At 38.8% G+C, this 27,630-nt stretch overlaps 1 protein-coding gene across 7 annotated transcripts in view; it reads left to right on the forward strand.

The window, feature by feature from the left end:
- diaph2 (diaphanous-related formin 2) overlaps positions 1 to 27,630 on the forward strand; it is a 424,876-nt gene that overhangs the window by 220,511 nt on the left and 176,735 nt on the right. For all 7 annotated transcript variants that reach the window (XM_053235486.1, XM_053235484.1, XM_053235480.1 and 4 more), the window contains 3 exons: positions 13,951 to 14,052; positions 15,761 to 16,000; positions 23,805 to 23,934. In XM_053235486.1, the coding sequence (XP_053091461.1) occupies positions 13,951 to 14,052; positions 15,761 to 16,000; positions 23,805 to 23,934 (472 nt within the window). The remainder of the gene's footprint in view (positions 1 to 13,950; positions 14,053 to 15,760; positions 16,001 to 23,804; positions 23,935 to 27,630) is intronic.

Below are 27,630 nucleotides of genomic sequence, written 5' to 3' on the forward strand. Positions count from 1 at the left end.
CTACCCCTCCAACCAAAGGAGAATCAAGACACCCCTATCCCTTCACGTGAACGCGCGAAACGGAGGGCTAGGGGAAAGGAGAAGGGCTAAGGGGTAGAAGTGGGATTGGGCCTAACTCCCAGTGGGGAGAAACTGAACTCTTTTTTTCAACTCATCTGATTTCATCCATATCATTTTACCTGTTGGTTAAAAATATTTGTGTTGTCCTCTTATTTATTGTGTAATTAGAAAAGTATTTGATAGTGTGCTTATTCTGCATATTCTTTCTTGTAGTAGGGAAAAGTGATAGATATGTGTCACTGTCTCCGTGGACTGAAGAGCGAGAATGGATTCTGGTTAAAATAGTGCTTCACTGGCTTCCCTTATTTGGCATTAAGCTTTATTAGTGCGTGGGTATGTGTGTAAGATACACTCTGGTCAATAAGTATTTGGACAGTGACACAATTTTCATACAAAACCACCAAAATGGATTTGAAATGAAGCAATCACATCTTGATAAAATTGAAAATTGTGTCACAGTCCAAATACTTATTTATTTTATTTTATTACTTATCAAGGGGTTTAACAAAAATATTGCATTAACCATTTAGGAATTACAGCCATTTTTACATAGTCCCTCCATTTTCACAGGCCCAAAAGTAATTGGACAAACTAACAATCATAAATGTTAGGATTATTTTTAATACTTGGATGCAAATCCTTTGCAGTCAATGACTGGCTGAAGTCTGGTACCCATGAACATCACCAAATGCTTTGCCAGGTCTTTACTGCAGCTGCCTTCAGTTGCTGCTAGTTTGTGGGTCTTTCTGTCTTCTGTTATGTCTTGGGTTGAGGTCAAGTTACTGACTAGGCCATTTAAGAGCAATCCATTTCTTTGCCTTAAGAAGCTCATGGGTTGCTTTTGCGGTACGTTTTGGGTCATTCTCCATCTGTACTGTGAAGCACAGTCCTATCAGTTTTGTAGCATTTGACTGAATCTGAGCAGAAAGTATAGCTCTATACACTTTGCAATTCATCCTACTACTTCTATTAGCAGTCACATTGTCAATAAACACCAGTGACCCAGTTCCATTGGCAGCCATACATGCCCATGCCCCACACATCCTCCACCATGTATGACAGATGATGTGGTATGGCTTTGGAACATGAGCCCCTCCTTTCCATCTCCATACTGTTCTCTTTCCATCATTATGGTACAAGGTATTCTTGTATCAGAAGATTAGATGTTTTTTTTTAGCAAAGTCTAATCTGGCTTTTCTGTTCTTGAGTGTTACCAGTGTTGCATCTTGAGGTAAACTCTCTGTATTTACATTCACGAAGATGTCTCTTGATTATAGACTTTGACTATGATACACCTACCACCTCAAGAGTGTTCTTGACTTGGCTAGATATTGTGAAGGGGTTTTTCTTTGACAAGGAAAGAATTCTGCGATCATCCACTAGGTCTGTTTTGTTTTTTTTCAGCCTAATGATGGCTTCCTTCACTTGCATCGACACCTCTTTGGACCGCATATTGAGAGTTCCCATGAACAGCTACCAAAAGCAAATTCAACACATGAAATCAACTCCAGACCTCCAGACCTATACTGATTTTTTTGTTAATTCCCTTGAATTAAAGCTGAAAGTCTCCACTTTAATCACATCTTGATTGCTTCATTTCAAATCCATCGTGGAGGTGTACAGAGGGAAAATTACAAAAATTGTCAGTGTCCAAATATTTATGGACCTGACTGTATACCTATCTGTGAATTACAAAAATAATATAGAACTCCTCATGCATCCAGATGTCAAAGAAACTCCCATCCACAGCATACTGTATGTGTACACAGTTTGTGAGGAAAATGTATTTCTTCTTACTTAGTTAATGATTCTATCTGATAGAAGGATTTTTTTTAAAACATACCAATGTATCACGCATACAGAGAGCCCTTAAGATTCCCAATGACAAAGGACCTGCAAATCAGGTAACAGTGTGAATGTTTATAATAGACAGTCATGCAGTAGGCTGTAAAAGACAGTGAAGGTGTCCCCTAACATAAGCAAATGTCTCACTGGGCAAGCATGGAAAGTAAGGTTAAAAGAGCTATTGTTTGCTTTCAGTCTATTGTGAATGTTATATCTAGGCAGGAGATAAAGAGGTCAACTCCACGTGCCAGGGGGTTCACAGAACCTGGCATGGGTTTTAAGCGTGCCTATGCTATGAGAATAGGCTCAGACATGCCTCACTTTGTTTCAGCTGTGACAGGGTTGCAACTCAAATGTTTTTACACTGTATACTCTTAACAACCTTTTTGTTGCATTATCCCACTGTGGTATTTTGCATTGCCAGCTTTTGCACACAGAAATGCCAAAGAAGCCTTACATAATATATGAATATATTATTCACTTGTTTTAAGTACTATTGGATAACAAATCATATCATGTATGACTCAGTAGAATTAAACCCATTAGTTTAGCAAGATGTACTAATATGCATAAATGAAAGGCAAATCATTTGAGAAAAAGAGAGAACATAAATGACAACTGGCAAATACTAAAAAGAAGGCTGAATTGCTAAAACAGTGTACAGGCCCAAGTTTTCTTCACTGACGAGAACATCAATTATTTGGTGTAGCACTTATCCTGGGTCAGAAATGAGGAAGTGGGAGGCAGACTTGGAATAACTCGAAATGGCTTTATTCTCAACGTTACTTTCACTTTTCTGCGTTTAAATCAAAGACACACATGCACACACGACTCTGTGCTGGTTGGCTCTTTCTCTCTTGAGGTGCTCTACTGTCTCCTGTGTATCCTCGCCTCACAGACTGTGTAAAAATGGCTGTAATTCCTAACTGGCCAAATGTCCAAATACTTATTGATCTGACTATATGTGCATAGATAAAGCTTCCAAAAATAATCCATAATTGAATTTATTAAATACAATTTAATTATTTATCTTTTGCCTGGCTTATATGATACAGTCAGGTCCATAAATATTGGGACATCGACACAATTCTAACATTTTTGGCTCTATACACCACCACAATGGATTTCAAATGAAACAAGATGTGCTTTAACTGCAGACTGTCAGCTTTAATTTGAGGGTATTTACATCCAAATCAGGTGAACGGTGTAGGAATTACAAGAGTTTGCATATGTGCCTCCCACTTGTTAAGGGACCAAAAGTAATGGGACAGAATAATAATCATAAATCAAACTTTCACTTTTTAATACTTGGTTGCAAATCCTTTGCAGTCAATTACAGCCCGAAGTCTGGAACGCATAGACATCACCAGACGCTGGGTTTCATCCCTGGTGATGCTCTGCCAGGCCTCTACTGCAACTGTCTTCAGTTCCTGCTTGTTCTTGGGGCATTTTCCCTTCAGTTTTGTCTTCAGCAAGTGAAATGCATGCTCAATCGGATTCAGGTCAGGTGATTGACTTGGCCATTGCATAACAGTCCACTTCTTTCCCTTCAAAAACTCTTTGGTTGCTTTTGCAGTATGCTTTGGGTCATTGTCCATCTGCACTGTGAAGCGCCGTCCAATGAGTTCTGAAGCATTTGGCTGAATATGAGCAGATAATATTGCCCGAAACACTGCTTTTGTCAGCAGTCACATCATCAATAAATACAAGAGAACCAGTTCCATTGGCAGCCATACATGCCCACGCCATGACACTACGACCACCATGCTTCACTGATGAGGTGGTATGCTTAGGATCATGAGCAGTTCCGTTCCTTCTCCATACTCTTCTCTTCCCATCACTCTGGTACAAGTTGATCTTGGTCTCATCTGTCCATAGGATGTTGTTCCAGAACTGTGAAGGCTTTTTTAGATGTCGTTTGGCAAACTCTAATCTGGCCTTCCTGTTTTTGAGGCTCACCAATGGTTTACATCTTGTGGTGAACCCTCTGTATTCACTCTGGTGAAGTCTTCTCTTGATTGTTGACTTTGACACACATACACCTACCTCCTGGAGAGTGTTCTTGATCTGGCCAACTGTTGTGAAGGGTGTTTTCTTCACCAGGGAAAGAATTCTTCGGTCATCCACCACAGTTGTTTTCCGTGGTCTTCCGGGTCTTTTGGTGTTGCTGAGCTCACCGGTGCGTTCCTTCTTTTTAAGAATGTTCCAAACAGTTGTTTTGGCCACGCCTAATGTTTTTGCTATCTCTCTGATGGGTTTGTTTTGTTTTTTCAGCCTAATGATGGCTTGCTTCACTGATAGTGACAGCTCTTTGGATCTCATCTTGAGAGTTGACAGCAACAGATTCCAAATGCAAATAGCACACTTGAAATGAACTCTGGACCTTTTATCTGCTCATTGTAATTGGGATAATGAGGGAATAACACACACCTGGCCATGGAACAGCTGAGAAGCCAATTGTCCCATTACTTTTGGTCCCTTAACAAGTGGGAGGCACATATGCAAACTGTTGTAATTCCTACATCGTTCACCTGATTTGGATGTAAATACCCTCAAATTAAAGCTGACAGTCTGCAGTTAAAGCACATCTTGTTCGTTTCATTTGAAATCCATTGTGGTGGTATATAGAGCCAAAAATGTTAGAATTGTGTCGATGTCCCAATATTTATGGACCTGACTGTATGTTATGCTTGGCTGAAGCTTCTGTACTTTTCCCTCAGTTACACAGTTTGCATCTCACTGGACACTACAATATTGTACCTGCTTCCTTCACCATACCATGCCTTACTGCAGCAGCTACCTTTATGGTTATTATTTGTTGGGGTTTTGAGGGCCTGTGTCTTTGCCATTGTTTGATATTATTGTTTCTTATTTGTCAGTCACAGGCATTGTCTTCTCTACTTTGGCCTTCATATATATTCGTGACCACATATTACGTGGCTTGCTTTAACTTCAAAGTTTGGCAGTAGCATCAGCCATTGTTTCCAGGACTCACTGCTTGCCCCTTAGCTTAATTGAGGCTTGATTCTGGCAGAGCCTCTTCAACATCAAATGTTCATTTAATGACTGAATGTAAAATTGAATCTGGTGTTGCATAAAAACATAAAAATGCAATAAACAATATTTGAAAACAATAAAAATATACAGAGGTGGGGTACCTGTCACAATCCTAACAGATGAATCACATGTCTTAACTTTCTAAGCTTCACTAAAGTATAGAAGGTATGGTTTCCTGCTGGTCTTGTTGTTTCTCTGACTAATGCCCTCCTTACCTGGTCACTTTTGGTGGGTGGTCTCCTCTATAGGCAAAGTCAAAGTGTGCCATAATTTTTTTCATTTTCTTTGGTCTTCATGATGCAGTTTGTTTAGGTGTGTTATTTAACAAACTCTGGGACTTTTCAGGAACAGGTGTATTTATATTGATATCATATGACACTTTAATTGCACACAGGTTAAACATCCTTTAAATTAAAAAATTAACATCATTTAAATGAACAAATTTCTTTCTTTCTTCTTCCTTTCTTTTCTTTCTTCTTCCTTTCTTATTCTGCTGTTTGCTGGTTGTGCTGTCAGAGTCTGTAGCCCTAGCTATATTTTCTAATCCTAAGTATAAGTAGCTAATGTAATGTACCAACTGAACCTCAACAAAACCTGTTTTTTTAGGAAACAGTTGTTGCTCACCACAATTTTCATCTAGCCCTGGCACTTGCAGTAAATTACTCATTTGAATAGAGACATGCTCTTGTATGCTCATTCTGTGGGTGGAGTATATTTAAAAAGTGTCAGGTGGGGGTGTGGCGAAGTAGACCCAAATGGAGGCAGGTTAAACGTGAGAATATCGGGCAAGAAAGGCACACAATAATCCAGTGATGTGTGGAGGCGCACATAGCTTATTTATACAGGTAGCAATCAGTGGGGAAAATGGGGAACAGGTGTGCTCGCGCTTCCGCACGGGAGGCGATGCGGGATCAAAACTCACGGCTGGAATGCGGAAGTGCAGGTGTGGTGTCAGAGCGGAGCGTGACAAAAAAGGAGTTACTGGCTAATCTTACTAAGCTACTTAGAGTGTTGCTAAGGTCAATAGTAAATTATGAAATTTAGCTAGAGTAAGATCACTTTATTCACTCACGTTGGTGTGCTAGTTATAATATCAGTACAACAAGCTAGCTTAGACATCAAAATGAGCATCATACTGGGAAAAGCTGCAAAGAACTCACTGCTAAGGGTCTTTTAGAACAATTTACAACAGAACAAGATGTAGCTTGCTACAGTTTGGACTGTCAAAAGCTTTAGGTCCATGTTGGAAATGTTCATGAGACTCTGTACAAAATTACCTCATCAACCATCCCCTTTTTTGCAATCATCAAATAACCCCTATAAAACACGTTTTAGCGTAAAGAAACATACTGGGGAAGATATCAAGGTCACTTGAAGTTGTAAAAAAAACAGAATACTATTCCTGAAAATAATTTGTGTTGATATAATTTAATGTAATGATATAAATGTAAGTTTGGCTTGTGTTTCATTCACTAACATGGGGATGGGAGGGCTTAAAGATTCACTTTTTTATCCATGAGAGGCCTGAGATGGAAAAGCTCATACAGCTGCACACTGGTGGAGCAGAGTGTGGAGTCACGCCAGTGCTCTGCTGTGGAAGAATGTATGAGCCAAACCATACTTCCTTACACTGACATACACACACACACACACACACACACACACACACACACACACACAGACAGACACACAAGTGGGGGTTCTGGTTTTGTCCTATAAACTTCAAGAGAAAAAAAAGAGGACTGTTTATAGCTGCAATAACATAATTGATAACAGGAAGTAATGCCTATGTCTGCAAACTGACACTTGAGACTCTTTCTAGAAATATTATATAAATGCCTTTTTTTTTATACAGAAAACTTCATTATTTCAACAATTATATGCTCCACATAATCTAAGTCTAATAATGATTTAAAAATGTGCTGTCATTTACTAAAGACACATTTTTAAATCCGTTTATTATTAGACTTATAATAAACCATACAAATCCCTGTGAATGAGATGTCATGTTATTAATGTATTCATTGACTTGCCAGTGTTGCTGTCTACAGTCGCCATTATTATTGTTATAATTGTTGTGCTGGTTATTTTTGCTGTTGCTGTTTTGTTATCATCGTTACCAGAATACAAAAAGGAGGAAATATGTTTAGGCTGATAATTAAGTCTGTTCTGTCAATTATGAGATACAGCTGGTATGAAAATGTGGTCTATTTTTATAGACTGTGAATGAATTGCAATCGGATTGAGGCTATTTGCATTGTTAGTGTCATGTTAATTAGTCACCAGCCAGATTTGAAAGTACAGTTTGACAATTATACAATTTGAAATGCATCAGCAGTATGTTTTGGTCTTGAAGTTTGGACAGAAATGTGTCTTTCTACAGTATATGTAGAGGTGGTAAAACATACAGCGTAAAGCTGTATTTTTCGAAGAAGCACTAAATTTCTGACAAATCCTCCTGTGCAAAGATTCTAAAACTGTAGGGGCGAAACTAGTTGATATATAAAATATTATAAAATAAAACTATATAACACCTAACTCCAGTATTATGTTTCCACATAGTATTCTAAGAGTGTTCTAGTGTAGAGTGTTCTAAGATTACAGAAATCCATGGTGTTTACAGAAATCCATGGTAGAAGCCGATTGAGAAGTCCACAGCTAGGAAGTAGTACATAATGTTAGGCGGAGACAGTGGCAGAGCTACATCCAAAATTGAGGAGAAATTCAGTTAAAATGGGGAGAAAGATCGACAAACACATCTCTCACACCTGCAGGAAATAGACTTTGCACATGTATATACACAGATATTAAGTTAATTTTGCTGGTATAATTTGTGTCGGCTTGTTCCCGTAAAGAGAAGAATCACAGTAAAATAATTGTTATTCTTACTGATCACCTTTACACTATATTGCCAAAAGTATTGGGACACCCCTTCAAATCATTGAATTCAGGTATTCCAATCACTTCCATGGCCACAGGTGTATAAAATCAAGCACTTAGGCATGCAGACTGCTTCTACAAACATTTGCGAAAGAATGGGTCACTCTCAGGAGCTCAGTGAATTCAAGCGTGGTACCTTGATAGGTTGCCACCTGTGCAATAAGTCCATTCGTGAAATTTACTCACTACTAAATATAAGTGGAAACAATTGGGAACAACAGCAACTCATCCACGAAGTGGTAGGCCACGTAAAATCACAGAGAAGGGTCAGCGCATGCTGAGGCGCACAGTGCGCAGAAGTCGCCAACTTTCTGCAGAGTCAATAGCTGCAGACCTCCAAACTTCGTGTGGCCTTCAGATTAGCTCAAGAGCAGTGCATAGAGAGCTTCATGGAATGGGTTTCCATGACCGAGCAGCTGCATCCAAGCCTTACATCACCAAGTGCAATGCAAAGCGTCGGATGCAGTGGTGTAAAGCATGCCACCAGTGGACTCTAGAGCAGTGGAGACGTGTTCTCTGGAGTGACGAATCACGCTTCTCTGTCTGGCAATCCGATGGACGAGTCTGGGCTTGGCGGTTGCCAGGAGAACAGTACTTGCCTGACTGCATTGTGCCAAGTGTAAAGTTTGGTGGAGGGGGGATTATGGTGTGGGGTTGTTTTTCAGGGGTTGGGCTTGGCCCCTTAGATCCAGTGATTAGATCCTCTTAATGCTTCAGCATACCACGACATTTTGGACAATTTCATGCTCCCAACTTTGTGGGAACAGTTTGGGGATGGCCCCTTCCTCTTCCAACATTACTGCGCTCCAATGCACAAAGCAAGGTCCATAAAGACGTGGATGAGCGAGTTTGGTGTGGACGAACTTGACTGGCCTGCACCTGAGTCCTGACCTCAACCCGATAGAACACCTTTGGGATGAATTAGAGTGGAGACTGCGAGCCAGGCCTTCTCCTCCAACATCAGTGCCTGACCTCACAAATGCGCTTCTAGAAGAATGGTCAAAAATTCCCATAAACCCACTCCTAAACCTTGTGGAAAGCCTTCCCAGAAGAGTTGAACCTGTTATAGATGCAAAGGGTGGGCCAACTCCATATTAAACCCTATGGATTAAGAATGGAATGTCATTAAAGTTCATGTACATGTAAAGGCAGATGTCCCAAAACTTTTGGCAATATATCTATAATGATTTTTTTTTTCCTGATGGCCATGGTGTCTTCAGCTACAGGGCACAAACACTCACTGAATGGTTTGATGAGGTTGAAAATGCTATAAATCATATGCTATGGCCTTCACAATCAACAAATCTCAACCCACTTGAACATTTATGAAATATTTTGGACTGTAACCGTCATAAAAAAAAAACAACTGAGGGAATGTCATTTGGAAGTATGGTCAAGATTGAAGACTAAAGGCAGTTCAAACCCTGGGGCCTCATTTATCTGTCCGTATACTGTGTGTATGCATGTTTCTAGTCATTAAATAAGATTTATCGAGTTTAGCTTATGCATGAGGCTGTAATATTTGCACAATACTGGCCATTACTGGTAAAGAAGTGTAATTGCATGTAAATGTAGTGTGCATATGGAGCTGGATAATGCAGTGATAATGTCGTGCCCTTCATTTATTCTTGCCGTCAGGGCAAGTATCCAGTAAGGATCCAAATGCTTAGACCCCAAATGCTACATAAGCCTACCTCGGAACGTGAGCGAGAGAAATATAACAAAAGCCATACTGGCTCGGACATTGCACAGATTAACAAGGTCCGCATCAGAGACAGGTTCTGGATGGACAAGAAGTACAACAAGGTGTCCGTATGTGAGGCTCTAGAGACTGAGGCATCACACAATGCCAAGTGGCTGGTGAATCTAAGAGTGGACCACAGCAACCTCCCAGAACAAGAGCCAGTCCTCATCACAAAGGCAGACATCCAACAACAAGGCTGAGGTATGAAGAGCTGGACAGCACCAGGACCTGACATGATCCAGCCCTACTGGCTGAAGAAGCTAACAGCACTCCATGATTGCCTGGCAGCACAAATGAGTGAGCTGCTAACACAGGGCAGGACCATCTTGATCACGAAGGATCCCCACAAGGGTACAACACCTTTGACCTACCGCCCAATAACCTGCCTCTTCACAACATGGGAGCTCCTCTCAGGCATCATAGCAGCTATGTTGAACAGGCACATGAGCAAAGCTCAGAAGGGCATTGGAAATAACACCAGAGGGTCAAAGCACCAGCTACTGGTCAATAGAGCAGTCATCCAAGACTCTAAGAGTGGGCAGACCAATCTGAGCACTGCCTGGATTGATTACAAGAAGGCCTATGACTCAATGCCCCACACATAGATTCTAGAGTGCTTGGTACTACACAATGCTAGCAGGACACTGATAACCTTCATCAAGAGCTCAATGCAGCTGTGGAAAACAGCACTGGAAGCCATTGCACAAGTCACCATCAAGCGCAGCATATACCAAGGTGATGCACTGTCTCCACTGCTGTTTCGCATAGGCCTGAACCCCCTCAGCCAGATCATTGCAACGAGTGGATGTGGATACAGATTGTGATGTTTGTGATGTTTACTTAATTGTCAATGGTCATTTGGCATGTTCCATGTTGTCTGAAACATGCAGCACCAGGCTATTGTGCTTTTTAGTGGGACGTTGGACATTTCTTTATGCAAATGAGTGCAACCCTGCACAAGCACATCAATTCAGAATATGTGGGATTTATCAATGGCTGTTGCTTACAGATCCATTTTCTTGTGTGTACGAGTGGGTCCGCACAAATTTAGTACTTGTATTATGTGCACTTTGATAAATGAGACCCTTGGTCCTTTCCCAATTTCCATCTGTCCATTTTCGGCGAGCCTATGCCCACTGTAGCCTCAGATTCCTGTTCTTGACTGGCGGGAGTAAAACCTGATGGTTTGCTGTTGTAGCACAGCCGCCTCAAGGTTCACTGTGTTGTACATTCTGAGATGCTTTTCTGCTCATCACTGTTGTAAAGTTATTTGATTTACTGTAGCCTGTCAGCTCTGGCCATTCTGTTGTGCCCTCTCATTTTTTTTTTTTTGTTTTGTTTGTTCGTTTGTTGTTTTTTGCACCATTCTGTGTAAATATAGAAACTGTTTTGCATGAAAATCCCAGCAGTTCAGCAGTTTCTGAAATATTCTAACCAGCCTGTCTAGCACATACAATCATGCCACAGTCAAAGTCACTGTTGTATCTGCACAACTTTATGCACTATGCTGCTGCAACATGATTGGCTGACTGGAAAATTGTATGAATGAACAGGTGCAGGTGTTCCTGTTACAGTAACCATCTTTATTTATAAACATTATAACTTGGCACGTGCATGGAAAATAAAGCACTTATGCCTTTCTCTTCAAAACAGTATGTCTATGTATTCAATTATATCATGATATAAACATAGACTAAATATATAGCAAGTATTTATGTCTCTATAATTTGCATGTAATTTTAGGAAAACTTTTGTTTTCTTCCATCTTTTGCCATCACTGTAAGACTCATCTGAATGCCAGTGGAATCAGATACTTTGTCTTTAGTGTTTAGACATGTCTGTTATAAAGTATGCCAAACTTCATTACAGTGCATTTACTTGGAACAGATTGAGAGTGTCTATATGTTCCCGAAATGAAATTGAACCAACCTAATAGCAACAGAGATCAAAGCCCTGTAAAAATGTTTACTGAATCGTCATCTGTATCTTGTCCGTATGAATGCTTTCAGATATGGCATGTTTAGTCCATTTGAATCTAATGCTCTCTTTCGCTTCTTAAACAATTGAAATTTTTTTTAGTTTGTTTTGGTTCTGGTTCATTTAATTATTTGCAGTGTGAAACTAAACCAAAGCAAATAACAAACAAACCAAAAGTATCAATTCCACTCCGATTCGTATTTGATAAATGGACTAATGGATGTAAAGCGTCCCTTTTTAGAAGCTTTCTCTTTTCCCTTGTAACCATAAGTACAAGGGAAGTCTTTGTTGGGCTGCTTAAGGATGGCTTGAACTGTTTTTCATTGTTCAGGCAAGGATGCGATTTTGCACTCACTTTATCATGGTTCTGTCCTATTTTTTGTACCTGAGTTTTTGACTGACAGGTAATCAAGGCAAGAGTAAGAATAATGAGTAACAGCAAGCAGGTGCCTTTTCCAGCTGGGAGAACCCAGTTGGCTGAATGATTATCCTGGCAGGACCCATTGACTCAGCACTGCTCTGCTCCCCCAGACGCAGATTGTGTCTGGAAGCCTGGAGAGAGCTGACTGACTCATCCTGGTTTGGGATATGCTTCTGATGAATACTTCCATATGCCTCCGAATTTGTGTCATTTGCTCATTATATGGGGTTGTGGTAAATAAGAAAATCTTTAATTATGCTTCATCTCTGATTGTTTGCACCATTGTCTCACTGCTGCAACCAATTTGACAACTGCATATTTGGGCATTTCACCATATGCTGCTGAAAAGAAGTCTAGACGAGAAGCTAGTAAATGCTAATTGCTTGTCTCATATCTTAGTGTTGGCAGAGAAAAACAACTCAAGAATCAGATTTAGGGAAACAGCAGAAATATTGATTGCTGCATTGCTTCTGTGCTGTCATGCTCCATTTTGATAGAGTGATCCACAATCAATCATTTGTTTACTAATTTGAGTTGAGTTCTGCATTCCTAGTTTATAGTTTAGGTGTCTTCATGTTTAATCCTGTTATCCAATCATATGAGAAAGACCTGTGATAAAAGGCGAAGGGATTTTTGTTAATAATTGTTGTTTGGAAAGCTAGCTAACTACTATTTCTGCTTCTTCATTATTTCTTATTACGTGCTGCAGTTACAGTGCTCTGAGCTAACTGCTCTGATGGATAAATGCGCTCTTAATAATCAGATGAACCTGCCACTAACTAACATTAAGCTGAAGCGTTCCCTTAAATGTGACACTCAGGTTGCTGTCCATAAGTTATTTTTATAAAACTTGTGCAATACAGAGAAGGTGACAATTACAGCAGCGGATTATTGTATCTGTTTTAATGCTCCTTGAATGTGTAATGACTTGCCATTAGCAATCAAGCTGAAATGCATGCAAATCACACCTCAGAAGAAGATATCAAAATGAGTAGAAGATTTCTAGCTGACCAAAGCATGTCTTCAGCTAGTAAATACTAGAGTGCCATTCACTGCCTCTTCCAGCATCCCCTCAGTATTCAGTACTTTCACAGTATTCGCCCAGCCCTACTTTCCCATAATCCTGCTAGCCTTGAAAATTTAGGCAGGTTTAATGAGATAGAAAGCCTCCAGAAGCCCAAAGATGAAAATAAATAAATAACTAAAGTCCCATGCTCCTCTTCATTTATGCTTCTGACATTTTACATGCACAATTAACATTTAAGGATGCAGCTGAGTCCCCTGCCAACATCTTCAGAGCACACATATTCATAGGGATAATTGCAAAGTTTGCCTGGCAATATGAAATATCCAAATGACAATATCTACTTTACCAAAAACTGTTCCTTACTGATGTAATCTCCCTCAATGTCAGTCTCCTTTACGGTTCCAGCTGAGCTTCATGGTGATGAGCTCATGTGGCCAAATATGATTTGTCTTCGCCAACATGGCTAAAATTGGATTGAGGCATATGTTGAATAATTCCTCTTGAGTTCGGTTTCAAGAAACTTTTTAAGGTATTGTGCTGTATGTTCACATCTGACAGGTTCTTTCTTTGCATAGCGAGGTAGTGGTAGGAGAAATAGAGTAAACAGTGTGTTTTAGAGATTCAGTGTATGACGTCTGAGTGAACTTGAGAGGATTAGCTGAAAGCACAACGGCTATTGTAGCCCCAGCCTTTCATTTTGGATAATGTATTTTTTGGATTTTTTTAGATGTGTTCATTAACCAGTGGCAACGTTTGATGGGTGAGAAAGGAAGGTTGAGCCCAGTCATTAGTTTTTTCTTCTGTTTTAGTAGACTAGAGCTGTGTGACTTCCTGTGCACCTTTGGAAACTAATAATTGCTATGTGTTGTATATTTACAGAACCTGATCAAGAATCTTCCTGAACAGAAGGAGCTGAGCGCCTTGGCTGAGCTGAAGAGTGAGTACGAGGAGCTGTGTGAGTCAGAGCAGTTTGGCATTGTGGTACGTATTAGAGGCAATGCACAAACACAAGCAGCTGTCACTGAGACATCAGGGAGCAAACACACTTCACTTTCCTTTTGATTATGTCTTTCAGTTTTACTAACCTGTGACACTGACCCCTCCCTCCCACCAGCACACCCTACCTCACTCCCTTTCCATAACTTGTTGTTCACATGAGTACCTCTGTACATGTGAAGGATTTGGAGCTGAGATGAGAAAAGAATGAGTGAGTTAGTGTGCATGTCTTTCTGTGTCTGAGAGACAGAAAGAAAGAGGGAGAGTACAGAAGACAGAAAACTGCTTCCAGGATCTATGCAGGATTTGTGCTATTCAATATATAAAGAGACACAGTAATGCATAATTAAAAGGCCAAGAATATAAATGGCATTTTTTATGACAAGTCATAACACCCATAACAGTCTGGTTGTGATTTTGATGAATATTAAAGAGCAAGGCATGACTTGATTTTATGTTTATGATAAGATGATTTTTAGGAATCATTAATGTGTGTTCCTCTTCTTACTTTAAAAAGTACAATCGCAGTATATAATCACAGTACAAACTACTTGCATGTTTCCTTAAGATATTTAACATTTTAATTTGCACATTATTTATCTCCACATATAAACTTACATTTATCTCATTTATACAGCTGAGCTGTTGAGGGTTAAGGGACTTGCTCAAGGGCCCAGCAAGTGGCAGCTTGGTGGTGCTAGGGATTGAACTCATGACCTTCTCGATCAGTAGTCCAACGTCTTAACCACTGAGCTAGCACTGTCCTCCCAAACTCTGCCCCATGCACAATGCCTGGCAACTGTCCTAGTAGCCCTTAAGTCTGTAGTTAATCTGAGGTTTAAATATGTGCGCAAGTCATGCATAAGTGCAGTATTAAAGCCTCACTGCACACACATAAAAAAGCAAGTATTTTTTAAAAAATAGATTTATAGCTCAACGTTTGATGGGATCAGCCAAGTCACTGACCTGTTTCTTTTTGCTACCTTTTATCCCCACTTCAGTAGCAGTTTACATTATTCACTGTCATTTGCACAAAGGGAGCAAAACAGGAGCAGACTGAGGAGGCATTTCATCAACACAGTTCTTTTACAAACTAAGTAAACTTGAGCTTTCTTTGATGTGTCAGTGTTCTACCAACTGTTTTATTGTGATTTCCTTTTATAGTATACAAGGAAAAAAAAAAGACAAATGAAAGACAGGGTGACGCTGAATGGTAGTTTGTCTGTTGGGGCAGGTGACTATGTGCAAATCTTTTGTTACAACACAAAGATGAATAAATGTGAAAAGTAATTACTGAACTGTCTGTGATTGCTGAAATATGCAAAGATTTGTAGCGCCTGTGTCTGAATTTGACCCATAGGGAATATTTTGAATTTTTGAACTGAATTTGAATTGAATATTTATTTTATCTTCTCTCTCCTCTCTGCCCCAGGTTACAGTACTTCTTCCTATGATTCCCTAGTTCTCTGTTTACTGAAATGCCATTTCATTTCTCCAGCCTCACATGCTTGCAATAAATAGTATTTCAGACAAAATTTTCACATAGCCAGTGGTGATAACTTATTAATTAGTATAATACTGGGACTGACACAATATGTACTGCACTCAGACACAATATGGATATACAGTATAGGCATTATATCAGGATGATGAAAAGGTGCACCTTTGAATTGTCATTGTCTTTAATTTATAGATGAGCTCAGTGAAGCTATTGCGCCCTCGTCTGAATGGAATCTTGTTCAAGCTGACATTTGAGGAGCAAGTAAACAACATCCGCCCTGACATCATGAATGTCACTTTTGCATGTGAGGAAGTGAAGAAGAGTGAGGGCTTCAGCAAGCTCCTGGAATTGGTACTGCTTGTGGGAAACTACATGAATGCTGGCTCCAGAAATGCCCAGACTTTCGGGTTTAACATCAACTTCCTCTGCAAGGTACCACACCATAAATTAGCATTTCTCTTTACCATTTATTCTCTCATAATTGAATTTACACATCCTAATAGAAATTTAAAAAGTCATTACAATGGATAGTCTCATACAAATCTTTGAAAACTGCTTGAATGGTAGAGGGACACTGTAATTCTGTATTTAGAATTTTGTCTTTACACTTGACCAAAAATGGGTATTTTTAAAAACACACAGAGCTCTGAACAAATTGTACATGGTTTCTCTATTAAAATGGCAGCCCTGAGGTCAGAGTTCCTTCTTTGTATTATTAGCTGAGCTAATTGGTTGGCTGGAGATCATGCAGAAGCTTTAAAGAGCCTGTTGACCTGGTTTCATAATTAGCTTCTTACTATTATCTATAGCTACTTTTTCCCCGTTTAGTTCAGAGATTTTTTTTCTGTCATTTTATTCTGGACAATTTGAAGTAGAGGTGATGTAAGGTCTACCAAATATCTGCAGAAACTAAAATAATTTGCTTGCTCTATATTTGTTATATGATTGTCTAACCCCAACCTTAACCTGTGGGCCATATTCAGAGTTGAGTTATGCATGTGCACAATTATCTATAAAGCCCACATTGTTTTTGGAGCACCACCTGGACATCCAGCAGTTAACCTGCCATAACCTGCTGTACACTACATCACCACACTGTATTGTGATGGGGCCAGAGCAGACTACAGCATCGGACATTAATTTACACACCTCTACAATGTTTCTCTTAGTAACCTCTGACTGATGAAGGCGTATATCATTAGAATTAGCAAGGAAGAAGCCCCTATTCCAAGACCGCCATAAAAAAGCCAGATTGAACTTTGCAGGTGATCACCAGCCTTTTGGCGGAGAACAGCCTGTTCTGTGGTCAGATGAAACAAAAGTTTAACTCTTTGGGCATAATGATCAGCTATATATATGGAGGAAAAGCGTTGCCACTTTTATTGTGACGAACACCATCCCAACTGTGAAGTATTGGGATGGCAGCATCATGGCAGCTGTGCGGGTGTTGTGCTGGTAAAAGTACCAGTGCACTTCAGAAAATAGATGGCATCATGAGGAAGAAGGATTATCTAGAAATACTGAAGCAACACCTCAAGCCATTAGCCAGAAAGTTAAAACTTGGTCACAAATGGGTTTAAGCATACATAGGTTTAGGGATAGGGTTGGAGGTATTTTAAGCATACCTCCAAAGTTATAACAAAATGGCTTAAAGACAGCGAAGTGAAAGTATTGGAGTGGCCATCACAAACCCTGATGTGAATCCCACAGAAAATTTGTGGACTGAACTGAAAAAGGATTTTCAGTGGAAGCAAGGTGGCCCACAAGCCTGACTGGTTTACACTGGTGCTGTCAGGATGAATGAGCAAAAATTCCGGCAAAGTATTGTGAGACGATTACCCCAAGCATTTGATTCAAGTTCAAGCAATTGAAGTGTTACTAAGACAGGGTATGTAAACTTTTGACCCACTGAAAATCTGACATGGTAAATAAAAGCTGAAATAAATCAATCTTGTAGCTATTATTTTGAAATGAAATATCATTGAAATAAAGTAGATACCCAAATTGACATAACACAGGAAATGTATGGTAACATGAAATGCATATAGTTGTGAAAAATTGAGTTTGAATGTCTTTAGGTGTATATAAATTTTGGCCTCAACTGTAAGCAAATGTTAGCTAGCTCAGAAAAAAATACAGACTATAAAGGACAACCATTTGTAAATGACACCATTTTAGAAAAACATTATCGTAAAAAAAAGTCTTATAATACAAGCAAATTACTGCCATATGTATGCAGTATGCAAAATGCTGCTATATGTAGCATCAGTCATGATGCTAAGCTTGCCAGTCTGAATGAGAAAGGAAGGAGTAAAAATCTTCTGTCTGGATTCCTAATTATATGGTGTTTAGGCACAGCCATGTCATGAAAACAAGGCGTCTTAATTGCATAGATACAGCATTTTGTGTTTCTTATGTATCAGATGAAAACTACACAGCAGAGCCTTTGGATGCAATAATGACAGTTTGGGATATAACAATAAACAAATTAAAATTTGAAATGCATGAAATTAAATTGTGATTATTCGGAGTGAGCAGATTGATCTAATGAAAGTGTGAGTGAGAGGAGAGCATATATGCAAGTGTGGCATATATGTCTGAGGGAGCAGTATTTATGAGCTGTGTGTGGAGGGAAGAGGAGCTTGGTTGCAGGGTTTTATTACAGGAATATTGTTGGGTTGGGCACACTAAGGTGGGCTGTGCTAATTAGCTCTCTCAGCATGCTGCTCGAGCTGTAGTGCAGTTGCAAAGGAAAATGAATATGGAACGACTTACTGGAGTGAAGTTGCTTCCAGACATATTCATGGACCCCTGTCTGGCACTCTGTCCCCTTCTTAGCATGTGCTGCGCATCAATATTTGTACATTTCCTAACCCTTGCCTGTTTTTGACCAAAATTGTGCATAACGTTTAAGATTTGTTTGCCAGTTTTTAAATAAAGCATTCTAACCTGCAGCTGCCTCCATCTCTGCCGCCTGACACACACACACACACACACTCATCCTCCTTCTTTCCTTCATTTTTCTCTCCCGTATCTCTCTTCCCCCATATCTTCATGAGACATTTTTTTTTTACCCATTATTCTAAGTAGACTGGAAGCAGAATGGAAGGGGGTTAGTAGGAGGAGTTTTGCCTCATTGGCAGGGTTTCATTCATCTACCCACAATGCTTTCCAGTAACATTATATGTCATTTTTATCTGTTTGTATTTTCACTCTGGGTATGGTCTAACATTAATAGACATGATAAAAAAAAATAAATGACATATCTGTTTAATCCAGATTTCATATAGTGGGTCGGTTGCAAATGCCACTATAAATCCTTTTCTAACTCTTACTAGACTAGAGGTATTCAGACTGTGGAGCTCAAGTTCTCAGAAAACTGTGGCATAGGCCTTATGGGGGGAAAAGTTTGAAGACATCTGATATAGACAATACTGCATAGCAGTATACCCCCGCAAATGAATTAGCATTTTTGCACTTCCGGTTCCATCGTCTTGAAATCAGTGTTTTTTTTTTAATGTTTTTTTTGTGGTTAAATGCCTGAAATAAGGTCTGTGGTTAACACAAGCTCAAGATATTTTCACATTTTATTCTACAACATAAAATACATCAGTAATACCCAGATCTTGATTTTTTAAAGCTTTTACATGTCTTGAAAAAGACGTTGCTAACAAGTGGCTAAAGGGACTACAGAGGTTATCGGGGACATTAAACGGCATCACACTGACCAAGAAAACTCATCTACTACCTGTATAAACAAGTGGAATTTTCATCAAAATAATGTAACATGGACACATTCCCAAAAAAGGTGGAGGGCAAATTCATCCACAAAAAGAGCACAGTAGATCCTTATTAGGGAACATGTTTTTCAAATAAAGATTGAAAGAGTTGTCGGAAGCTTAGTGGTGGTGATGCAACCTTGGTGTAGTTCGTTCGTTATCTTTAGCTTTTTACTTCTGGTGATTGTATTTAGGCTTCAAAATTCATAAAAGTTGTGTTCAGTTGTGAAGATTATCTTGATGATCTGTAATGTGTAAGAATCATAATCTTTCGTTGGTCACAGAGCTTATTTTCTGCAATAATCCAAACGCTAATGGAAAAATCCTGTGGGCTTTTTGTCGAGGGAACCAGGGTGATGCTAACTTCTGGGTTGGCCTGCAAAGTGATCATCTGTGGATAACTGGCAATAATAATGGACACTGAAATGTTTCAGCAACACTGGAATACTGTCAGCTTAGATATGGTTTCTAGGTGCAAAACTTTTCCCCCTCTGATTCAGAATTCTAGCCATTCAGTGGATGTTTTTGCATTTTAATGACTTGATTCTGAAAAAGAAAATATATTTTCATTATTCCTGAAGCCATCCAGAAACCATAATAGTGGAGATATGTTGCACTCTGTGTTTTTGTGTTTCGTACTTAAATGTGTCTTTAGCAGATAGCCTCTGTTAGCAGATCATTGGTCTACATATTTGATTTGGTACAGTTTTTAATGCCGGATGCCCTTCTTGACGCAACTCTCTCCAATTTTATCCAGGCTTGGGACTGGCACTGGGATTGCACTGTCTTGTTCCCTGGCCCGGAATCAAACCCAGGCCATGGTGGTGCGAGTGCTGTGGCTTAACCACTAGTCCTCCAGGGACCCAGCAGCTGCAGAGCTTCATTTTGTTTAAATAAAGGAGACAGCATTGGGTTTCACATGCTGCAGCATTGCTTTGAGAATGATCAGCCTTGTCTGATGTTAGCACAGGAGCATTCGTGATTACTACTGTATTACCTGTTGAACGTTTTCACTTCAGATGAAGGACGCAGCAGCAATAGAGATAATTTGCAGAAGTGCTGAGCTGAAATTCTTTCCCATATTGATTCTTGCAATTCAAGTGCAGCTGGGCAGAAAAGTATGGCTAATAGGCAATAAATTTTTTCTTCCCCCAAATTTAATAAACTAGCATTAAAGTGCAAAGTATTTTGGGGTATACAAGAATGATACCATCAAGTAAGATTAATGTTTAATTAACATTTTTGAATACAGTCAACTTTTAAATTAAAATAAATGAAATAGTCAACAGGACTTTGAAAGCAGCATACCACCGAGAGCAAGAAAACTTTTCACTAACGAAAAATATCACTTTATGACATGGCTGCTAATAACATTTTATTTAAACTTGTTTTAAATAGATTGAAATGTATTTAAAGAAGCACCCAAACCAGACCTTGCAACATATATTTTTAAATCTATGACTTTTATGCTATTGTGCAGCTGGACCAGGATCATATGTCTCCATGACCTCAACATGTTCCCCTCTGTATCGATTAGGCTGATCAAAATTGCCTAATTTTACCAAGAATCTTTTAAATCTTGACTATTTTGCCATTGTCTGTTCAACCATGCGACTATTTGCCAGCAGATCTTGGTATCAGCAGCCTTGACTTCAGCATAACAGTGGAAGCTAATACCATGTTTACGAATAATTTTACCCAGAGGTAGCATATAGAAAGAAAACAGCAGTGGTCCTAAAAGAGAACCTTGTGGAACACCTTGCCTTCACATGCTTTAAGAGTCTTCTATAACCAGAGTTCTTTCAAGTTTCTCAGCAGGTACTTCACTGAGGAGAATAAACCTGTTAGACACGTGAAGCGGAGAGGAGTGGTGTTCCCATGGGCAAGCCTTAGCGTTAGCGTTGGCTTTTGCGATTATGCCTCATAGTTGCCAGCCATTCACCCCGCTGTGAGGACTCTAATGCCGGAGTTGAGGGATAGCTAACTCTGTCTAAGGCATCCAGACTTTCCTGTACAAAAACTACACTGCTCTCACTCTTGCTAACCCTCTCTAGCATCTGGATGCACAAATCTATTGCTGCAATCTTTTCCGTCACAGAGCTAACTAATATACACTTATCGCAAATAATGCTATTACTAACAACGGAGGAAGAACTAAGACTAAACATCATGCACTCGACACACTGAACAAACTGAATGTTTGCCATGTTGAATGTTTAACGTACCTTAGTTGAAGATTTGTTGATATTATTTTAGACGGATCCAGCATGGATGGCCTTCGCTGTCATTAGATAAGAAATTAAAAGCGTTCTTTGAGACAATGAAAATGCAGCAGAAATGAAAAGTGAAAATACAAATGAAAATGATAGCACAAAATTATTGATGAAAATGAAAAAAATTATATAATTTAAACACCCGCACAGGCAAGAAATTCTCAGCAAATTTTTTGAAAACAGGAGCTACATCACAGGAAATCCTCAATATATGACTGGGTGACAAGAATTTTTAATTCTGTAATTGAATAATGTATCTGGATTTTCTGTGCATGTCAGCAGAAAATTCCCCCTATAGGGCCAACCAGAGAGTCTGTCCCTCAAACAAATCCCTGTGGCCAGCGGCATTAGCATTATTTAGCTAAGATGTGTACTTTGCTAGCTGTCTAATTTTCTCAGATAAAAATGGATATTAAAGAGAAGTGGGAGCCATTCAACAAACTACATGAATTGCATTTTAATTCCTGTCTCATTTTTTGAGCATGACTACAAAAACTATGCCTTGCTAGATATCAGATTCCATAGCAGTGGCTATATGGATTAGAAGCTAGCAGGAGGTAATGACACAACCCCCAGGGGCAGCTACCTGTGGCATTGCGTTTAACAGCTACATTTAAATGGCAAGCCCAGCCCAGCAGATCTATGTAACTCACTGCTGTCTGCATCAGCAATATGGAACAACGGCTCAAAATATGAAAATATATTTCTTTTGTTTGTACAGAAATATGGTAAAAATATGATTTTATTTTGGAGCTCAGTAAGGTAGGTCTGGTCTGGGTCAACTCTGATTCAAATGTACAGTATGAGAGATGCTCCACTGCTTTTAAATGCATACCAGTGGATCTCAAATTTGGCAGGTAACTGGTAACATATAATATTTGCAGATTTGGTTGCTTAATTATACTGGGGAAAGGAGTGGTGAATCATGCTGCTTCAAGACCTAAGTATTAGGTGACAAGCTGAATCTTTGTTTAAATTTATTTATTTATTTATTTATTTTAGACACTTTTAGAAACTGAAAATGTTCAATGCATGGGCTTTACTACTTTGAAATAATACTAACTGAAAGTTATGCCATCACTTAAAAAAGGGAAGATGAAAGATTTATTTTGCTTCTTTGCTGGTGTTTTTAAGCTTGTTTTATGCTTGCTTGCACTTGCCCTACACAAAAGTATATCATGAACGGTTGCAATAAATAGATAATAGATTAGGAATATCTAATTCAATAAGTCAGTCTAACCATTTTATCCTGATTAAGGTTAGCGCCAATCCCAGGAACACTGGGTGTGAAGCAGAAATACACCCTGCATGTCTTATCACAGGGTACTATGCACACACACTTTCATACACTCATTCACACCAAGGAGCAATTTATCTTAGCCAATCCACCAATCCACCTACTTGCATGTTTTATCAAGGTGAGAGGAAACCAGAGAACCCCGAGGACACCCACACAGCACAGAGAGAGAAACTTCCATTCCAATTCCCAAATTTTCCCTTGGGGATCAAAATAGTACATCCATCCAATAGTACATAAGTCTAAGACTACTTTTTTTTTTTTTAAGCGAAGGATTGTCACACCAAATATTTAATGAATACACTTTGTTTCATTTATTAGTTTACTGCTCTTTATAGTATTTTTTAAATGTAGAAACATTTAGTTTAATTATTTTTGAAGGCATCTTTGCTCTACAGCATTTCTTTGCATGTGCCTTAAACTTTTGCACAGTACTGTACCTTATTAGCAGTGTTCATAGTGTATTTTGATCAGTTTTCATGCAGTTATGTCTGTGTGGTGGGTTTCATTTTGATTCGTCTGTGATTTTTTTTGAGACATTGCCATTGCTATCAAGTTCAAATAGCACACACAAAAACCTAATTTATATATTGTGTCCAACTCCTCCTTTCTCTGTAATGTAACTCATGCAGTTATTCATTATAAATCACCACAACATGCCACAGGGCCTATATGTTCATTTATTTTAGATCACCAGGTATAGAAAAGCACAAGCCTTCTAGTCACAGATGTAGGTTGCTTTTCCTTTGAAGACCTTTCCTTTATTTTTCCTTTAACTGAAAATGAATAACGAATGGCTAAATCTGTAAAATTAAGTTTGGATTATGTGTAACTTGTAGCAGTAATATCAATAACTAAGTTTTCATCTCCATCTGACTTTTTCATAGCTACGGGACACAAAGTCAACAGACCAGAATACAACACTTATGCATTTCTTGGCAGACAAATGTGAGGAGATGTATCCAGAGATCCTGAAGTTCCCTGATGAGCTGGAGCATGTGGAGAATGCCAGCAAAGGTAAAAAAAAAAAAAAAAAAAAAAAAGAAAAAGAACAACAACTACTACTCATACTCACATAATGGCATACATTGGTTTTACAATCACCAAGAGTGAGGCACAGATGTTCATAGCTATATATAAAGATGCATATTTTTTTAACTATATTGTATCACTTTGTCAAGAATCTTAATTGTGCTTAGTGCAAGGGACATGTGCTTGATTCATGGAAATTACTTAATTCACCGTATATTTTCAACATGAATACTCACAGTATTACGCTGTAGCTGTGCTTTCAACTGGTGGTCTCAGTGCATCATTTTAATGTAGTTCTTTTGTTTTATATGTATTAATATCTTATTATAATTGCTATTAATATTAGTAATTAGTATTAGAATCCTGAATGAATGCCTAATTAAGCTTGGCAGTTAGGCTTGTCTTTTCTTTGTGTTGCAAAAATCCAGTCTTGTAGGAATGTGGTGTAGTTGAATGTGTTATCTTTTGATGTTTTTGCCTATATTTCATATATTATACATATTTTTTAATTGCAAATTTTTGCAAGACTTTTAGTAAATCGTTTGTCAGTAGGTAAGGGACCCTTTTAGCCATTTATTTTGATGAAGTTGTTTCATAGTATAACCCTAGAGATTAGATCCAACGGCGCATAACAAATGTAATTAGAACATTTAAATAAATAACTTCGTAATAGTCAAATGGCACTTTTGATCTTAAGTTATGCATGAAGTGCTCCAATGTTGGATAGTGCATATTGTTTCTGTAAGAATTGCATTACATAATTTTTGGTTCAATAAGAGAACTTTAATGAAGCACGGGAAACCTGTATTTCAGTATAACCGAGAGGAAAGGTTAAGAATCCAAATGGGAAGGTTACAAAATGTCTTAAACATAGTGGGGGGAAGTACCGAAACAAAGCACACAGAATTATGTTATGCATTTGAAATTTTATTCTTCGAAATGTAAAAATTGACATCTTTCTAATTTCGTTGAATGAATTGGTTGAACCCCCTGAGGGGTATTTATTTTGTTAGTTGCTTAATTGGTTACCTAATATAATTTATGTGCTTGGCTGTACCACATAGTAATTATGTGCTCTCCTGAAGGAGTCAAACATTGCTGAAGTAGATTGATGGATGAGAGTTTTCTCAAAATCTGAATGCTATGGAGAGAAGCATTTCTGGGACAGCCAATTCATGTTTGTCATTTAGTTAAGTGTGGCAGATAGGCAGCTGTTGATGCAATCCATTATGATGAATGCATGTCACAGAATCAGTATTAATTAGAGAGTCTATATATATCCTCCGAGACACCTTCATGTACACTTGGGATCTGCTGGAGGAGAAGAAGATGGGAAACCTGGAGTCCACTAAGCATGAGTTGAAAAACAACAGCAGGAAGAACATCACCCTTGGCCCAACAGGGCACATGCCTCGCTCCTGTGAGTCAGCCTCCTGGTTTGAACTATGTGATGCCTGGAACTCAAGCTTGCAGCACATTCTCTCTGGCTGCAAGGCAGCACTGACCCAGGGCTGGTACAGATGGCATCACAACTGGGTCCTGCGGAAGCTAGCGGAGGTCTTGGAAGCATGCAGCCTGGAAGCAAACAGGGCCAGACCTTTAATATTCCAATGGCTGATCCATTTTGTTGAGCAAGAAAGTGCACCCCGGAATGCAAAAAAAGGGCACATGGATGTGAGTGGAACCTGCTGATCTTGACCAACAGCTGAAGTTCCCAAAGGATATCACTACTACCTCCTGCCCCGAGATGTCCTGGCATTAATAGAGCGAAACATCAATGAAGGGTGGCTCCCAGCTGATGACCCTGATGGCACTGTAGGAGGTGTGACAGGCAATAATGCCCATCATCTAGTGAATACCTGTGCTTCTATTTATAATTACAGAAACATACATATACTGCTAGTGGTGTTGTCAAATTCTAAGTTGTCTAATTTGAATGTGTGGGACTAAGTATAAAATTATATTATCTTAATTTGTGGCTCTCCTATGACCAAGGACGGAAATAGGTGCAGTTGAAGGTTAAATGCGTGCTTGAATTTTAACTTTATTATCTTATATCTGACTCTAACTAATTAAAGATCTGAGTCCAGTAGTTGTATTAAAGGGATAAAATCTGTGTTCAGTTACATTTAATCTAAAACAGCTTCATACTAAGCTTTCACAAGAAAGTGGCTTTCCTACACCAGAGTATTTTATATAGCCTATATATTGAACAGTTTTTTGGTTAGCTCAGAGGTTTGTGTCGACATCTAGGCCTTTCCTATTTACATGTCAGGGATTTTTATTTAAACTTGCAAGTATTAGCCTTTTATATTAGCTTGTCAGAGGTCGCTTTCAAATGTGTCTAATATACTAAAACTTCAGCTAGAAAGTTATTTCTCATACAAATTTCTATTTATCATACAAATCAACCAATTCATGCACTATCAATGAATCATACTTCTCTCCAAAATAACTACTGAGTATTTTAGAGGTAGCATAATTACAAAGTTTATTATAGAGCACATAATAACGGAATAACATGTAATAAGTCAAAATGGAAACTTACAACAGAATGAATGGATGGACCTGTGTGGCTAGCATAGAATGCAGTTGGAATTGCATCGGAAAAAGATCAGATGAGACCAGATGGTAAAGGTTTCTTCCCCAAGACCCCCCCCCCCACTGATCTAACTCTCATACCTCATTTATACCCAGTGCATCTCTGCATAATGACCAGAATATCAAATGGGACAGACAAAATGTATTTTATGGTAGGGCAGACCCCCAGTCAGGTAGGTGCATCCCAAGGTGTTATATGCTAATTCGGTTCCTGGGAATGAGTTTATGAAACAATGACAGAAGGTTCCCCCTTTTAGACTAATATTCTCTAAATGATATTTCCTAAACTTGTGCAATATATTCAATATCAGCACATTGTCCACCATGAAATATGGAGCACGTTGGTACCAAACATGCTTTGGGGAAAACTTTGGTAAAAACCAATGTAGATGACCATATTTAATTCATGTGGTCTCTCTGATCCACATTCCTGACCATCTTAATCTGAGTTACAAGTCAAAGTGCAGACCTCAACCTGTCTGAGATGCTGTGGTGGGAGAGCCGTGCATAACAAATGCTCTCATGAATTAACTGAAGCAATTTTGTAAAGAAGAGTGTGCCAAAATTTCTCCAAAACACAGTGAGACACTGATAAACTCCTACAGAAAACGTTTACTTCAAGTGTTTGTTTGCTAAAGGTGTTTTTGCATGTATATATACATTTCTACACACACACCATGACATTAAAACCACTGACAGGTGAATAACATTGATTATCTCATTACAATGGCACTTGTCAAGGGGTGGGATATGTTAGGCAGCAAGTGAACAGTCAGTTCTCAAAGTTAGATAGATAGATAGATAGATAGATAGATATACTTTATTGATCCCATGAGGGAAATTGTGTTACAGCAGCATGGTCAGTAGTAAGATACAACATGTACACACACAAAATATAAAATATAAAATACAATAAGTTAAATTAAATGTAGTAGTGCAGATATGGAACAGTTGTAGATTTAACCAGATTTACATCAGTATTTACATAAGTACACTTATGAAAACTGGCAGTGAATAATGAATATGAAGAACCTTGAGAATGTAGTATATAATGACAGCTTTCTAAATGATAGCTTTCTT

Source organism: Pangasianodon hypophthalmus, chromosome 7 (assembly GCF_027358585.1).
Source record: "Pangasianodon hypophthalmus isolate fPanHyp1 chromosome 7, fPanHyp1.pri, whole genome shotgun sequence".
Lineage (NCBI taxonomy): Eukaryota > Metazoa > Chordata > Actinopteri > Siluriformes > Pangasiidae > Pangasianodon > Pangasianodon hypophthalmus.